The 16,586-nt window shown below is 54.1% G+C and overlaps 1 protein-coding gene across 3 annotated transcripts; it reads left to right on the top strand.

Moving 5' to 3' along the window:
* Positions 1-419: 419 nt before the first annotated feature.
* Positions 420-16,329, top strand: LOC113407171. 3 transcript variants are annotated; one of them, XM_026655293.1, is made up of 13 exons: positions 420-498; positions 1,299-1,454; positions 2,720-2,869; positions 4,325-4,474; positions 5,316-5,383; positions 5,967-6,094; positions 6,634-6,824; positions 7,556-7,687; positions 8,440-8,553; positions 9,424-9,555; positions 9,886-10,017; positions 13,670-13,801; positions 14,662-16,329. In XM_026655293.1, the coding sequence occupies exons 1-13, from the start codon at positions 460-462 to the stop codon at positions 14,842-14,844; spliced, it is 1,707 nt and encodes a 568-aa protein (XP_026511078.1). In that variant the 5' UTR covers positions 420-459; the 3' UTR covers positions 14,845-16,329. The 3 variants fall into 3 exon arrangements, with proteins under 3 accessions (XP_026511078.1, XP_026511079.1, XP_026511080.1); XM_026655294.1 differs by lacking the exon at positions 13,670-13,801; XM_026655295.1 differs by lacking the exon at positions 14,662-16,329 and having other exon boundaries at positions 13,578-13,761.
* The last annotated feature ends 257 nt before the right edge of the window (positions 16,330-16,586 follow it).

Below are 16,586 nucleotides of genomic sequence, written 5' to 3' on the forward strand. Positions count from 1 at the left end.
TTCATAACAAGCAATTGACTGTCTGGGTTACCAACAAACTGTTGCATAATTAGGGTAAGAGAAATCATGGAAAATTAGTAGCAGCTCACTTTGGTGTGGCAGATAGGTCTGTGATCCTACTGAATTGTAGAAGACATGCCCTAAGGGCAGGGACAGGCAAAGCGAGGAGTGTTGCTGAAATGGCCAAGGAAGTCGGTGTAGCTAACCGCCAATCTTCAGCGGTGATAAACAAGTGGGGTATGAAGGGCTGAGGTCTGGAGGGTAGTTTGGGAATAGCGGGGCCCTGTCACTACCCCTGTTCTCTGGACTGGGAATGTGTGGCCTGTCTGTCTGTGCTGATTGATTGACTGAGTTATGTAGGGTTTCAGTTGTTAATCAATTGAACTCACAACACATTTCCCTCCCCACCCCTTTTCTCCCAGGGCTTGAACGAGGAGGGGTTTCGCCTTGAGCAACAGGATGTTCCCCGGAAGAGGGCACCCAAATGGTTTCTTCCATGTAAGTGGTTTGGACGGGAGGAGATGGCGTAATCTGGTGCTCGGGGCAGAGGTGGGACCATTGCAGAATTGGCTCGTTCCACAGGGGACAAAGAGTTAATTTCCAAATGGTTCAGCGAGCCCTGGACATGGCTGGGGAGAGCGGGGAGTTGTAAGCATGGACAGAACGATAAGGTCACCAGTGACAGGAAACACCTGGTCTTCTCCCTTCTCAGTCTACTTTCCTCTCTTTCCAAGCGGGAGTGTGTACGGGGGAGGGAAATGGTGGTGTTCCACCCAGTCCCTGCCCAGGCTCCCTGAATAGCTGGGTTGTTTCCACCAATGCAACCCAGCAGCGAAATGGCTGATGGTGTCAAATATTGTACGTCCCCCTCATTCGGCTCCAGAGTTAACGGTCAGTTGAGATGAACTTGGGGGCCAGTCACACCTCTTTTGGAGCTACACAGCAAGCTCCATCTCTGGTGTAAATCCGAGTCTCAGCCAGGCCTTGTCATGGCACTGGGAACAGCTCTGGCCTGCCTACGTCAGAAGCTGCACCTTCAGGGGGCTCGTTGCTGACTTGTCTCGTGTTTGCTGTGATGCTTTGGGAATGGGAAGAACGTGTGGAATAAGAGGAGTTTCCGTCTAGGGGTAGGTTAAAAATGTACCAGTTCCCACCCATGTAACTGTGCCCCCCGCGATCCACCTGCTGAGAGGCAGCAAGGAGACGGCTGGCACTGAGGTAAAGGAGAAGATCCTGCCTCCCCATGTGTCATGCTCATCGCTGCCCTCCGCCCTGTGCCACATGTATCATCTTTGCAGCCCTGCCGTAAGGACATCAGCCCCTCCGCCTACCCTGACGACTTTCGCAGGGATGACGAGGGCATGGGGTGGGCGCCCCAGGACCATCCGGAGGCAGCCAACTGGGATTACCGACACGGGAGACGCGAGGAAGGCTTCAGGGACAGGTGGCACTCGGTAAGCGGGTCTGGGCTGAGCCTGGAGGGGTGTTGTGCCCAGGCAGGGTGTGGGAGGTGGGCTGCAGTTGAGCTGGGGCTAGGGCAGGAGCAGGGGACGTGGGTAGTGAGGACGATGTCCCGGGGAGAATTCCTGGGGCAGGCATAAGCAATCGCTGCTTGGCCCTGCATGCAAATGAGTGGAGCCTTCCTGAACCCGGGCGGGAAGGATGTTAGGCTGGTCAGGAAGACAGGGGGGCAGCGGGGTAGGGGTGACCCTGTGAGGGGTAGGGGGTCCAGACTGGCTCTGCCAGGAGTCCTGATCTGGCCCTGCTTCCCAGGGGTCACAAACCCACCAAGCCATAGGAATAGGCCAAGGTGTTACATGCCCAGGGCTTGATTCACCCCCTGAGGACCAGCCAGTATCCTTCCTGCTAATGCATCCCAGCAGAACATCTTAGGTGTGTCGCCTGCCTCTGGCTGCTTCTGTTCCAGGCCACTCCTGCCGCTCACTCCCATTGAGGCAGAGTGCCCTAGCAGGGGCCTGGGTGGATGGACACCTGGGTCTAATCCTGGCTGTGCCACTGACTCGCTGTGTGACCCTTGGCAAGTCACTCGACCTCTTCTTGCCTCGGATCCCCCAGCAGTTAACCACAAACAAACAGGGCTTGCCCACCTACCTCGCAGTTAAGTGCCCCAGATGCATTCCTTGCTGCTGTGGTGAAGCAGCAACGGTGGGGCACAAAACAGTGACTGGCTGAGAGAAGGTAAATGGGTCGCTCCTGTTCATCTTCCGTCATCACACGGGAACAAGGGGACATTGATTAAAACTGATTGGAGCAGGTCCTTGTATTTACACTACACATAATTAACCCAGGGCCTAGAGTCCAGTCAGGTTCAAAGGGAAATAGACATTTTACTGATGTGGATAATGTGAATATTTGCAGTTACATTCCACAGGATAAAAAGACCATGTAAAGGCTACAAACCTTCATGCTTCAGGGTACAAGACAGCTGCTAACTGATGGGGTCAGGCAGAAAATTCCCCTCTGGGCCAGTTATTCCATAGTGTTCATTGCAGGGATTCTTGCATCTTTCTCTGAAGCAGCTGCTCACTGATGGAGACGGGATGCTGGAGTAGATGCCCCCTGCCGCCCCCTCCCGGATCTGATCCAGTCTGGCAATCCCTATGAATGAAATCTCAGTCCCTGTGACACAAGGGCAGGTCGTGCATCCCCGTGTATCTCACTCAGGTCTGCCCTCACCCCACGTGTTGGGTCTTTGCAGCCCTTTTCCCGAGACATCGAACCCTACCCCGCTGACTTTTACGGGGGTGACAAGGGCGGGTGCTGGGAACCCCAGGACCATCAGCAGCCAGCCAGGTGGGAGAACCAACCCGGGAGGCACGAGGAAGGCTTCAGGGGTGGTTGGCACTCGGTAAGTGGGGTCCAGGCTGAGCCTTGGTGCACCGTTGTGCTCATGCAGACAGTGCGAGGGCTGTGGGTGGCAGGGAGAATTCCTGGTTTGTCTGGAAGTGACCAAAGCAATCTCTGCTTGGCTGCTCGAGCTGGTCACGGCTCCATGGGGGGAACGCCCATGAACGGAGCCTTCCTGAGGGGTAGGAAACGAGGAATTCAGACCCCAGTATTAAGGGGGTCAGGAACTAACCGTCGGAGGTGGGGCAGGTCAGGAGCACAGGGCAGAGAATGGGGAGCCCCGGCAGGGTCTGAGGGTCAGCACTGCCTTTTGCTGGTGTCCTGACCAGCCTCTGCCACCCAAGGGCTATGAAGTCTGGGAGCAGGCCATGGTGTTACACCGGTGGGGGCTTGACTCTCTCCCAGCAAGAGCAAGGAGGGCAGGGGGGCTGATCAGGCTTGTGGGGGTTAGCAAGAGCGTGAAGTGCTAATGCCCCCCAGTTGAAGGGGGGCGGGCAGAGGAAGAAGATTGCCACCTGCCTGGGAGGGAAAGGGCCGGAGGCTTCTATCTGGACTCGAGACCCCTGTCCCCACTGGTGGTGTTCCTCTTAGTGCTGCCGCTCCAAGCCATCCGGTTTCATACAGTTCACTCCACGTTCTGGTCTGGAGTTTAGAGTAGGGGCCTGGGCGTCAGGACACCTGGGTTTTGTTCCTGATTCTGCCACTGACTCGTTGTGGGACCTTTGGCAAGTCGCTGCACCTTTGTGCTTAGGTGTCCCCATCTGTGGAATAGCACTCCTTCAGCTGACCCCCCCCGGGAGCTCCCTTTGAAACCACCCCTGCCCACCTTCCCTCTGATTTAACAAGGAGGGAACCCCTGAGAGAGGGTTGTAAAATAAGGAATGGGGGGGACGGTAGATTTGGGGGTGCCCGCTGACCTTCCCAGCCGGTCCAAGAACAAGGAGACAGCCAATGACCTTGGAAGGAAACTGAAATCTCCTAAAAGGAAATGCTGTTTAGTCCGGGTGTATAAATTAACCTGTGCAACTCATTGCCACAAGGTATCATACAGAGGGCAAGAGCTCTGTAGGATTTCCAATAGGATGAGACATTAATAGGGGCAGTGAGAGCTTCCAAAGGTGTAGTCCATAGGATAAAAATACCATGTAAAGGCTACAAACCCTCAGGCTTCAGGGGTCGAGACAGCCACTAACTGATGGGGTCAGGCAGAAAATTCCCCTCTGGGCCAGTTATTCCATAGTGTTCATTGCAGGGGTTCTTGCACCTTCCTCTGAAGCAGCTGGTGCTGGTCATTGATGGAGACGGGATGCTGGAGTAGATGGCCCCCCTCCCGGGTCTGATCCAGTCTGGCAATCCTTGTGAATGAGATCTCTGTCCCTGTGACACAAGGGCAGGTCGTGCATCCCCGTGTGTCTCACTCAGGACTGCCCTCACCCTACGTGTTGGGTCTTTGCAGCCCTTTTCCCGAGACATCGAACCCTACCCCGCTGACTTTTACGGGGGTGACAACGGCGGGTGCTGGGCACCCCAGGACCATCAGCAGCCAGCCAGGTGGGAGAACCAATCCGGGATACCTGAGGAAGGCTTCAGGGATGGGTGGCACTCGGTAAGTGGGGTCCGGGTTGTGCGCACGAGAGGTGGGCAGCGGTCAGACTGGGGCTGGGGGCGGGGGGTGGGAGGGAGGGAAGGCATAACACTAGTATAATCTCTGCAGGGCTGATGGTGCTGGTTACAGCGCTGGGGATCCCAAGCGAACGGAGCCTTCTGTGCTGGACAAACCAAAGGGAGTTCTGGTCCCACCCTGCAAACTCCAGGAGAAACGCCGTGTAGTCTGTCCTCTGTCATGTTCTGCAGGAGGCCTCCTGGAGCTGATTTCTTTAGCACTGTACACAGTCTCTCATGGGGCACACCGTACATTGGTGAAGCTGGCAAGTCCAAGCCTGCAGTTCTATCCATCTGTCACTTGGATCTGCCCTGCCCCCAGCACCTAGCTGCCTGCACTGACCCCTGGAGCATGACCCATGCACATCCGTGTCCTGGTGGCTCTTTGCTGAGGACTGGAGCTGAGCAAACGTGTCCCCAGTGCGCGCGCACCCCCTCGCCCCTCTTATACTGCACTGTAGCTGGCGCGTTGTCTCCCACCGCTGTTGTTCCGAGTCGTCACATTTCGTAAGAGTCACTTCCAGAGAAGTAGCATGGTCAACTATATTAAGCAGGGGACTGGGAACCAGGACGCCTGGGTTCTATCCTCAGACCTTGGGAGGGGAGCGTTGCCTGGTGTTTAGATCAGGTGACTGGGAACCAGGACACCTGGGCTCTGTTCCTTGCTCAGGAAGGCAGAGTGAGTGAGCGGGTCTCCCCTTGCTCTGCCTTGTTGAGCTTCTGCAAAGCACCCAGAGTCACCCCACCGCCCCCACAACCTCTGTAACACGTGTCCCTTTTCTCAGGCCACGCCATCTAACCAGCACTGCCTGGAGTCAATATCGAGGGAGGAACATGGCAACTCCTGGGACAGGCAAGTGTCGGCAGGGGAGGCGCTTGGGTGTCGGCGGGAGCAGGGTGCTTTGGCTGGCGGGGATGCTGGGATGGGCCTATTGCCTGGGGAGCCGAGGCTCTGAAATTCCAAGGCTGGCCCAACAGAGAGGTTCGCTGAGTGGGCTGGATCCCAGGCGAGGGTTGCCCAAAGAGCACATCCAACCCCTGCAGTGCTGGCGTGACCCCCGTTCTGCTCTCAAGTCAAATGATCCCAGGATATCCCACTGTTCGCGGGCTCATCCCTGGCTGGCCTGTTCCTACCGTTGCCGCTTTCCAGCTGTGACTGTCGGGGCTGCACCACTCTAAGTGGGTTAATCTCATCTGGAGGGAGAAGGGGAAGGACACGGGTGGGGCTGCCAGGGGGGTAGATACCAGGGGAAGGAGGAAATGGGCGTGCTGGCCTGGGGAAAGGTAAAAGCAGATGGCCAGCCCTGGAGGTTGGATCTGAATGCCAGGGGGGACCTGGCTCTGCCCTTTGTCCCCGGATGGAGCCTTCAGGGCTAAAACTTGTTTTTGGCCAGAACGAGAGAAGCTACTCACAGGGCCACCTGTTCCTTCCACAGGGAGCAAGACTTCTTCCCCAGGAAGTACCGTGGCCGTGGCTGGAAGCATCACCGCGGTCCTTTCCGAGGCGGCTACCGAGGGGAATTTGCCCCTCACTACCACCGCTTTCAGTCTTACTCTTCCAGAGGTCAGTCCCTCGGGGGGGAGAGAGGGAGGCCCTAGGCCATATGGGCTCCTCAGCCCTGGGAAACAGCCCCTGGGTGGCAGTGCCCCATCCCGAGCTGCATTCCAGTGGCTCAGCACTGGGTGAGAAAGTCCTGCCAGTTCTGCCTGCCACGGAGGTCTCTGTAGTCTGGGGAGCAGAGGCTGGATCCCCGGGGATCTATCTCAGGGGTCCCAGAAAGAGCTGCAAGCAGGGCATTGTGGAGCACAGCTGACTGCTGGCACGTGGCTCTGTTAGGAGAAGGATCCAGGGGTGGAAGGAGGAAGCCTGAAGCCCATAGAAGAGGCTGGGTGGCAGAGTCTGCCCGGGCTGAGGAGTGGCCCAGGAGGACCCGTTTGATTTTTCTCCACCCAGACTGGAGGGCAGAAGGAGTCTCAGTGTTAAAACCAGAGCTCCTGCCCCTCACTCAGGAGGAGGAACGTGGCCCGGCCCCCGTAGGCCCAGCGTCCCCGCTGCCCCCTGGTTCTGTCTGCCTCATTCTGTCCCCATTGGTCTCTTTGCAGAAAAGTTCAAGTCGTCCAGGTCGTCGGCCTCCCTGGGAGATTCCAGCCTCTGCTCTTTTTCCTTCCGCCTGTCGAGTAGAAAGAAAAGTGTTTCTTCTAAGACAGAGAAAGCGAAATCAGCAGCACCCAAGAAGCCTGGAAAATCCAAGAAAGACTCCGCAGCTCCAGTGAAAGAACCCAAACCGCCCCAGGTCAGGGGCGGGGGGCGGGGCAGAGAACGGGCTGGGTTTCCTGGGCAATGGATGGGTCTCAAGGACAAGGTTGTGTCCTAAGTCCCTCGGGCTTAGGGGGATTTGTGTGACACTCGGGTGCTGCAGGGTACGGAGAGAGAGATGGGCATCGTCCCTGCCCCAAAGAGCTTCCAATCTAAGGTGGGGCCACACGAGAAGATAACAGACACAGCCCCTTCCCCTAGGGACTTTTTGGTGCCTACTCACTCTCTTAGAGCAAGGTCACCATCTTATTGGAACTTCTTTCTCCCAGCATGCCTTGCTGGGATTGGCCCTCTATATTTGGCAAAGGCAAGCAGCAGCAACCTTACCAAGGCCGTTTTGCAGCAAGCAGCTGCTGGCTGCACCTCCCTCTGTTCCAGCTGAGAAGTCCCTGGTACGGTTTCCCCTTTCAGCTCCTTGCTGAGGGCTCAGTCAAGTTCTTGCAGACGCTGAGATGAACCTCAGGCACAGCAGCAGCCTGCTAGGGGGAGATTCATTTCCCCTTTCTTGGACCCAGCTACAGGCTGGCGATTGTTCTGCCATAGCGAGAGGGTGAATTAAGTGCTGGTGAAAGGTGCTGGACTGGCAGCCTCATGCCCAACATCATGGCATGATGCTGTAGCCTGGCCAGAGAGAATGCAAGCTCACTGTTTGCTATCCTCCTCTGATTGTCTAACCTCCTTCCCTCATCCCATCTGAAACTTCTGTAGGTCCAGCCGGAAGCTAGCCAGCCAGCCACAGACCCTTCCAGCCAGGCCGGCTCTGCGCTGGATACTGAACCCCCAGCTTCACCCGAAACCACAGAGGATCTTCATCCCATGGGAACGGAAGGAATTGAGCTGGTAGGAACTCACCTGGCTCTTCTCACTCTGCTTGCAGCAGATGTGCTGGTGCCCTAGGGCATTGCAATAGCCCCCTCACGCTAGGTGCTGTACGTCCCTGTAACAAAGGGACACTTGCTGCCCAAAGGAGTTTGCAATCTGAGGAGGATAGGACGGGATTTGGATCCCCTTGTCCCTGCGTGTCGCTTCCTTTCACTCGCCCACTGTGACTTATGCAGGGCTCCCCTTTGGATCTCACAAGCACCCCCGCATCCTTAGTGATGGCTGTGGCAGCACAGCCAGGAGGGTGTCAAAGCAGCCAGTGTGAAGGATTCTGGGGAGCCTCTTCCCCTTTAATCTTGGGACACTTTGCCAAGACTCACTGTAAAGGAGGCTAATGATGACGGCAGCTTTTTGTGGCGTTGGCAGCTGTCTGGGGGGAGTTCGGGCTGAGACCCACCAAACTCGCTTCACGCGGGCCACCGGATGGCTCTGCATCAATAGGCTGGTTTTCAGGGGGGAGCCTGAATTCCCAGTGCAGCAGCAAGCTGGAAATCGTACACAAGGAACGTTCTGTGTGCGTCTCTGCAACACTCCCCAATGCAGAGAGAAATGGGATGGGGGCGGGTTTTTCCAGTTGCTGAATCTCCTCTAGAACCACAGAGCTCCTTGGTCTGATTGACTGTCTGCATTTCCAGGGCCACTGTTCACTCCCGCACCCACAGCTCCCATCCTGCCCTGGGACTGTCCTCATCTGTCTGAAAACTCTGCAGGTCCAGCTGGAGGCTGCAGACAATCACAGCCAGGCTTGCTGCACTCTGGCGACTGACTCAGTCCCGGCTGACACCCCGGAGGATCTTTGTCTCCCGGAGGAAGAAATCAAGCTGGTATGAGCTAATCCGTCCCCCCTTTCAGCTCTTCCCAGGGGCCAGACGTGTTGGTGCTCTGTGGGGAGATGGGATTTGAAGAGCCTTCCTCATGCCCACCTGGCATTGATTGACAGTGGATTGCCGTCAAGTCCCAAACGCCTTTGAAGCTGCTGTGGCGCTTTCAAAGGCGTTTCAAAGACAACTGGCGCAAAAGTTTGTGGGTAGCATCTGCGTGGTCCATTCAGTCCTTTAGACTCTGCTAAGGCAGTCCAGGAGACAGCTAAGTGCAACCAAGGGGGATGATGGGGATGGGGGCATTTGTCCAGCAGCAGCAGTAGCACTGTTACATCACTGATGACGTCGAGGTGCAAGGCTGCTCAGATAGGAGTCTGCCCCCTCCCCTAACGTAGCGAATGGATAAAAGGGCACTTGGGTCACAAGTGCGTTTCATGTGTTCTATGGTGTGGAACGGGAGGCAGTGTTGTCTAATGGTTAGAACACTGGGATGCAGGAGATCTGGAATCTGTTCCCAGCTGTGCCACTGGCCTGCTGGGTGACCTTGGGCGAATCACTTCCCCTCCCCATGCCTCAGTTTCCCTATCTATAAAATGGGACTCATGACACTGACCTCCTTTGTCAAGCGCTATGAGCTCTAGGGATTAAAAGCACTAGCTAAGCGCTAGGGATTATTATTACAGTAGTCTTTGTAATGCTCCCAGTTGCTGTGAGACATCAGAGGGATTTTATCCCTGCAGAATCTGCCCTGAAGCTGCAAAGTTTGATTGCACTGTTGGAGCTTCTGGTGCTCCTGTTTTGCTCATGCACCCACAGCCCCATCCTCCCTTGGAACAATCTAACTGTTCCTCACTCCATCTGAAAACTCCACAGGTCCAGTTGGAAGCCAGCCACGAAGCCATAGACCATCCCAGCCAGGCCGGCTCTGATCTGCCTGCTGAGCCCCCAGCCCCACCTGAAACTACAGAGGAGCTTCATCCCATCAGAACAGAAGATACTGAGCTGGTATGAACTGACCCTCCCTTCTCCTTCTCCTTGGATCAGATGCACTGGGGCCTTAGGATAAGGTGGGGGTTGATGCCCTCTTCCCACACATTACCCACTTCCATTTGCCTGCCCCATCCCGGGGATTTGATGCTTGTTCCCAGAATCCTCCGCGCTACCCCAACCGTGCATCAGTGGAGGCAACAAGACTAACCTACGCTAAGGGTTCTGGGGAACGTTCTCACGGCCCAGCCAGTCTTTTGGCTTTGATTTGTCAGTGTCTTCACTGCCGCCGTGGGAGGTGCCTCTGGAATGGCATAACCTCCCTCATCCCCTCTGCAATCTCCACAGCTCCAGCTGGAAGACAACCTGAAGGCCCCAGATCTTCTCAACCAGGCTGTCTCTGCTCTAGCTGCTTTACCTCCAATCTGGTCTGAGATCACAGAGGAGTTGCCTCCCGTGGGAAAGGAAGAAATTGAGCTGGTATGAACTGACCTGTTTGCCCCCATTTTCCCAGGTTGGCACCCTAGGCCTGGGAGGGATTAAGTCCTTGCCCAGCCCGCTTTTGTTTCCCAAAACACCCCCAGAATCCTTTGCACGGGTGCTTCAAAGCAGATGCCAAGGCAGTAGATTCTGGGAAGCATCCCCCGTGAGCCATTCATTTCTTGGCAGCTTTGCTAGGGCTGTCGGTGGTGGTGGTTTTTGTGCCAGGGGTGCCTGCCCACCGTGAACTGGGCTGAGAGCCGTCAACCTCTGTTAAGGCTGGTTCCCCGCTCTGGTACTTCGAGTGCAGAAGGTGGGGGCCCGTAAGGATTTTAAAAATCAATACTGGCCACTCCAGGCTTGTATTAAACTCCCAGGGTTACAGCTTCTCTCTGACCTTGGATGGGTAGATGCTGCCACCACCCAAATGCAAAACCCCTTGGAACCCAGGAAGGCGCACTTGGGAATTCCTTCCTGTGGGGTACCCTCAAGCCCTGTCACCCCCCCGGGGAAGAGCTGAGAAAGAAAACAAAGGAAATTAGCTGTTGCCCCCAGCTAATTAAATATGTGCACAAACCTCTTGGGACACCAAAAATCCAATCATGTTCTTAAAAAGGGTAAATTTTATTAAAAACAAAAAGAAAGAAAATACATCTGGAACTTCGGCTTTTGCTAGATTTAAAAAAAAACACTTACAAAAATTAAACATCAAGAACAACCTTCTTGAGGTCCAGCTTCAAGGTTACAAGCCAAACAAAAAAGCATTTGGGGTTAGCACAGAGGAGTCCACAAGCCAATAAGAAATAAACAGAAATAAACCTAATCGCGGCTTTCTAGACATTTTCTGATTCATGAGGAGGTTTTAGGTATGATCTGATGATTTCCATACCTGACAAAAAGCTTTTTACAGCATAGTCCCAGCCCTGTCTCTGCTCTTTCCCCTCTCTCCAGAGAACAACAGGCCAGACAAAGGGAAGTCTTTTCCCAGTTTAAAAAAGTTCTAGCCTTCCCATTGGCTCTTTTGGTCAGGTGCCCACTCATAGATTCATAGATTCATAGATTCTAGGACTGGAAGGGACCTCGAGAGGTCATCGAGTCCAGTCCCCCGCCCGCATGGCAGGACCAAATACTGTCTAGACCATCCCTGATAGACATTTATCTAACCTACTCTTAAATATCTCCAGAGATGAAGATTCCACAACCTCCCTAGGCAATTTATTCCAGTGTTTAACCACCCTGACAGTTAGGAACTTTTTCCTAATGTCCAACCTAGACCTCCCTTGATGCGGTTTAAGCCCATTGCTTCTTGTTCTTTCCTCAGAGGCTAAGGTGAACAAGTTTTCTCCCTCCTCCTTATGACACCCTTTTAGATACCTGAAAACTGCTATCATGTCCCCTCTCAGTCTTCTCTTTTCCAAACTAAACAAACCCAATTCTCTCAGCCTTCCTTCATAGGTCATGTTCTCAAGACCTTTAATCATTCTTGTTGCTCTTCTCTGGACCCTTTCCAATTTCTCCACATCTTTCTTGAAATGCGGTGCCCAGAACTGGACACAATACTCCAGCTGAGGCCTAACCAGAGCAGAGTAGAGCGGAAGAATGACTTCTCGTGTCTTGCTCACAACACACCTGTTAATACATCCCAGAATCATGTTTGCTTTTTTTGCAACAGCATCACACTGTTGACTCATATTTAGCTTGTGGTCCACTATAACCCCTAGATCCCTTTCTGCCGTACTCCTTCCTAGACAGTCTCTTCCCATTCTGTATGTGTGAAACTGATTTTTCCTTCCTAAGTGGAGCACTTTGCATTTGTCTTTGTTAAACTTCATCCTGTTTAACTCAGACCATTTCTCCAATTTGTCCAGATCATTTTGAATTATGACCCTGTCCTCCAAAGCAGTTGCTATCCCTCCCAGTTTGGTATCATCCGCAAACTTAATAAGCGTACTTTCTATGCCAATATCTAAGTCGTTAATGAAGATATTGAACAGAGCCGGTCCCAAAACAGACCCCTGCGGAACCCCACTCGTTATGCCTTTCCAGCAGGATTGGGAACCATTAATAACAACTCTCTGAGTACGGTTATCCAGCCAGTTATGCACCCACCTTATAGTAGCCCCATCTAAATTGTATTTGCCCAGTTTGTCGATAAGAATATCATGCGAGACCGTATCAAATGCCTTACTAAAGTCTAGGTATACCACATCCACAGCTTCTCCCTTATCCACAAGACTCGTTATCCTATCGAAGAAAGCTATCAGATTGGTTTGACATGATTTGTTCTTTACAAATCCATGCTGGCTGTTCCCTATAATGTTACCACCTTCCAAGTGTTTGCAGATGATTTCCTTAATTACTTGCTCCATTATCTTCCCTGGCACAGAAGTTAAACTAACTGGTCTGTAGTTTCCTGGGTTGTTTTTATTTCCCTTTTTATAGATGGGCACTATATTTGCCCTTTTCCAGTCTTCTGGAATCTCTCCCGTCTCCCATGATTTTCCAAAGATAATAGCTAGAGGCTCAGATACCTCCTCTATTAGCTCCTTGAGTATTCTAGGATGCATTTCATCAGGCCCTGGTGACTTGCAGGCATCTAACTTTTCTAAGTGATTTTTAACTTGTTCTTTTTTTATTTTATCTGCTAAACCTACCCCCTTCCCATTAGCATTCACTATGTTAGGCATTCCTTCAGACTTCTCGGTGAAGACCGAAACAAAGAAGTCATTAAGCATCTCTGCCATTTCCAAGTTTCCTGTTACTGTTTCTCCCTCTTCACTAAGCAGTGGGCCTACCCTGTCTTTGGTCTTCCTCTTGCTTCTAATGTATTGATAAAAAGTCTTCTTGTTTCCCTTTATTCCCGTAGCTAGTCTGAGCTCATTTTGTGCCTTTGCCTTTCTAATCTTGCCCCTGCATTCCTGTGTTGTTTGCCTATATTCATCCTTTGTAATCTGTCCTAGTTTCCATTTTTTATATGACTCCTTTTTATTTTTTAGATCATGCAAGATCTCGTGGTTAAGCCAAGGTGGTCTTTTGCCACATTTTCTATCTTTCCTAACCAGCGGAATAGCCTGCTTTTGGGCCCTTAATAGTGTCCCTTTGAAAAACTGCCAACTCTCCTCAGTTGTTTTCCCCCTCAGTCTTGATTCCCATGGGGAATCCTTTCCTTTTACCTGTGGACTTTTTAACCCTTTACAGGTAAAGCAAGTAGAGAACAGCTACTAAGAGGGATTTCATAACTAACTGGGTGTCCATAAAAGGGAGTTATCTTCCCCCTTCATTTATCACAACCTCCCTTCACGCAAGGGACGAGAACAGCGATCCGACTGTAGCGACTTTTCATCGCAGCTGACCTGGACTGGTGCCCGTCTCTGTCACCCCTTTGCTACCCTGACAGGAAGCTGGGGCAGGTGGCATAAAGCTCAGAAAAATGCTTTAAAATATTCTGCAGCCATCCCTCTAATGCTCCCACTTTCACCAAGCGATGAGGGGGAGAGTTTATCCCTGGCTTCTCCACTCACTATTGGATTTGATTTTGGGACGATTTAATTTGTCAGTAGCCCTGTTCACTCATGTACCTGCAAACGTCCAGCCCTGTCTTCCCCCAGAGCAGGTTAACCTCCTTCCCTCACCCTGTCTGAAATCAACTTAGGAGCAGCTGGCTGCTCATCAGGAGGACGCAGGCTATCCTTACCAGGCCTGCTCTGCTCTGGCTACCCCAGCGGAGACCATGGAGTACCTTCGTTCTGCTGCCATACTGGCCAGAAAGGAAGAAATTGAGCTGGTAAGTTCTAAGTGTCCCCTCTTGCTCACCCAGGAGCAGGGTGGGACCTAGATGCATTGAGGCTCTTGATGTGTGCAGGATCTGGGTTTCCCTTCCCCTCCCAAACCACCTCCGTCATCTGCATGGCTCGCCCCAAATCAACAGCTGCAGTGAGGGCTTCAAAGCAGGTGCAATAGGTTCAGGGAGGGTGTTTCATGTGTCTGCTATCCATGAATGACCAGTGTGATCCTGGGTTGGGAAGAGTGAGGTTAGAGGCAAAACCCCACCACCAGCCAGGAGCAGTTCAGGACTAGGGAGTTTGGTGCCAGGAAGTCAAAGCAACCTCACTCCTAGCCCAGTCCTCCTCTTTGATTCGTTTTTGATGCCTGTGGTCGTCACGGCATGCGAAAAATATTCTTCCTCCTGGATTCACACTCCGCTGGGGAGTGGATTAAACGGCCAGGGACTGGGAGCAGTCTGAGGGCTGGCCCTGTTGTCTCAACACTCCCAGGTGATTGGCTGGCTGGCCCGTCTGTCCACCCCTGCGGCTGAGGCTCCAGAGCCTGACCCCTTGCAAGGTTCTCGTGGTAGCAAAGTGTTCTGGGCGGAGGGAGGGAACGGCCACACAGGAGCGGGGAGAGGTCCTCGGGCTGCCCAGCAGAGGTGCGTCATGACAGCAGCAGGGATCAATGAAAGCACATTATTGCCCCAGCCCTAGGGGGTGCCACTGGCCTGAGTCGTAGAGTAGCTCGGATCATTTTCACGGGGCTGCCCGTCAGGCCTCAATACATCTGGGGGGAATCTCAGGCACCCAGGCTGAGTTTAGGGACCTGCCTGCCCGCCGCCTCGTCTGACAAGCTCCCCTTCTCCCCTCCCTGCAGTCCTACCAGCAGTCCAGCCTGGCCTTTGCTGTGGTGGCCACCACGCTGTTGCACAAGGAGCCCTCCATGGAGGCGGCGATGGAGTCTGCGCTGCGGGCCAACCTGCGGCAGGTCGGGGGCCACTGCCTGCAGGAGCTGGAGCGCTTCATTAGCAGCTACGACTCGGGCTCCGCCCGCTCATGAGAGGCAGCACAGCGGGAGACGTCTGCTCGATCTCTGAGCCCGATGGGGGGGAGGGGGGAGCGCTGCTGGGGACTGGGGCTGGAGCCCCAGCAGCGGTTCTGGCTGGGATGAGAAACCAGCAGCTATGGACTTGTGCGGCTGCAGCTGGAGACGATGGGGTGGGAGCAGAGCCCCAGCGTGGAGGGCTGCAATCATGGTGCTGATGCTGGACAAGGGCATGGAACGGGAAAGGGGCTGTTGGCTTGAAGTGGCTGGGAGGGTTAGTAATTTGGGAGGGGAGGAGACGGCCTGGGGGAGGGCCGAGCGGTACTAGGGCCGAAGGGGTCAGTAACCATGGGGATGGATAAGTGGTGCCAGAGGGGCTGGGGTTGTCGGGCGGGGCTGACTGAAACCGACGCTGGGAGTGATGGGCGACAGCCTCCTCGGGAGAACACTTGCAGCAGTTTCACCTGGCCAGGATTGGGGCCCCTGAGCCCCATGGTTTCATTGAAGGAGAGGAGTCTCCGAAAGTCCCTGCTTGGCTTCCCTGAACTTCGAAATGTTTGTTTTCTGGAGAAAATTGTTTTATCTCTGAAAAATAAAATGGCAGGCGGCGGGCAGCGCGCCCCCTGCAGCTGCCCCTGCGCCATCAGCGTTCCTGTGTCAGTCTGCTCGAGTGTGAATACAGCCGCTCACTGGCTGAGCCACTGAGGGGAGTTAATGGAGAAGCTCGTAAATAAGGCAGCAGCTGTTCGGTTGAGGCCGTTATACGCTTGTTTCAAAACATTCAATTTGGGGTATTTCTCCCGTAGGAGGGGCTGGCGGCTCGGCTTGGCGCAAGGTGTGATGCAGGTAGCTACAGGAGGTGGGATTTTTAAAGGAGCTAAGGGCTGGATTATTTTCAAGCCCTCAGCACCCAGTGTGCTGGGCTCCTCGGGAAATCTCTCCACTTAATTTTCTGCCTAAATCAGAGCTGGACTCTTCTAAAAAATATGGCCCTAGGCCAGTTTAATCCTCAGTCCCACGGCAGCTCCTCTCCTCTGTGTTTGCAATCCTGGACTCCCTACCCAGCTCTGCTGATGCACCTCGCTCCTGACTTGCAGCTCCCCTGCTCGTCCATACCTGGGCTCCTTACATCGGCCCCGCAGCACTCCCATCCCCTCCTGTTTCAAAACTGTGCTTTGTCCCGCCACCACATTCCATGCCAATGGCTTAGATCTGGTCCACGTCTAAAATTTAGGCCGACTCAACCCCCTGGGTAGACGCAGGCAGGCCAACGGAAGGATTCTTCCACCGAGGTAGCTATCGCCTCTCGGGGAAGTGCATTAGCTGCATCAACGGAAAAAATTCCTTCCGCGATTGTGGGAAGCGTCCACACTCCGGTGCTACAGCTGCAGCCCACTACCGCAGCTGTAATGTAGACAGACCCTGAGTGGAAGGGAAGCCCCTTGCTTTGCTTTGGGCAGCGACTGGATGCAGGGGCGGCTCTATGTATTTTGCTGCCACAAGCACGGCAGTCAGGCGGCTTTCGGCGGCATGCATGCGGGAGGTTTGGCTGGTAACGCAGATTCAGCGGCATGCCTGCGGGAGGTCCGACAGTCCTGCGCCTTCGGCGTACCCGCTGCCGAATTGCCGCCGCAGCCGCGGGACCGGCGGACCTCCCGCAGGCATGCCGCCAAAGGCAGCCTGACTGCCGCCCCCACAGCGACCGGCAGGCCACCCCCCGCGGCTTGCCGCCCCAGGCACACGCTTGCTGCACTGGT

The sequence above is a fragment of the Terrapene carolina genome, unplaced genomic scaffold (assembly GCF_002925995.2).
Source record: "Terrapene carolina triunguis isolate 2854851 unplaced genomic scaffold, T_m_triunguis-2.0 Scaffold199, whole genome shotgun sequence".
Taxonomy (NCBI): domain Eukaryota; kingdom Metazoa; phylum Chordata; order Testudines; family Emydidae; genus Terrapene; species Terrapene triunguis.

Coding starts and splice junctions, on each gene's coding strand:
- LOC113407171 (XM_026655293.1), top strand. CDS start 460: ATGTTCCCCGGAAGAGGGCACCCAAATGGTTTCTTCCAT. Junction 9,556..9,885: donor GAACAGAAGATACTGAGCTG/GTATGAACTGAC, acceptor CAATCTCCACAG/CTCCAGCTGGAAGACAACCT. Junction 10,018..13,669: donor GAAAGGAAGAAATTGAGCTG/GTATGAACTGAC, acceptor AAATCAACTTAG/GAGCAGCTGGCTGCTCATCA.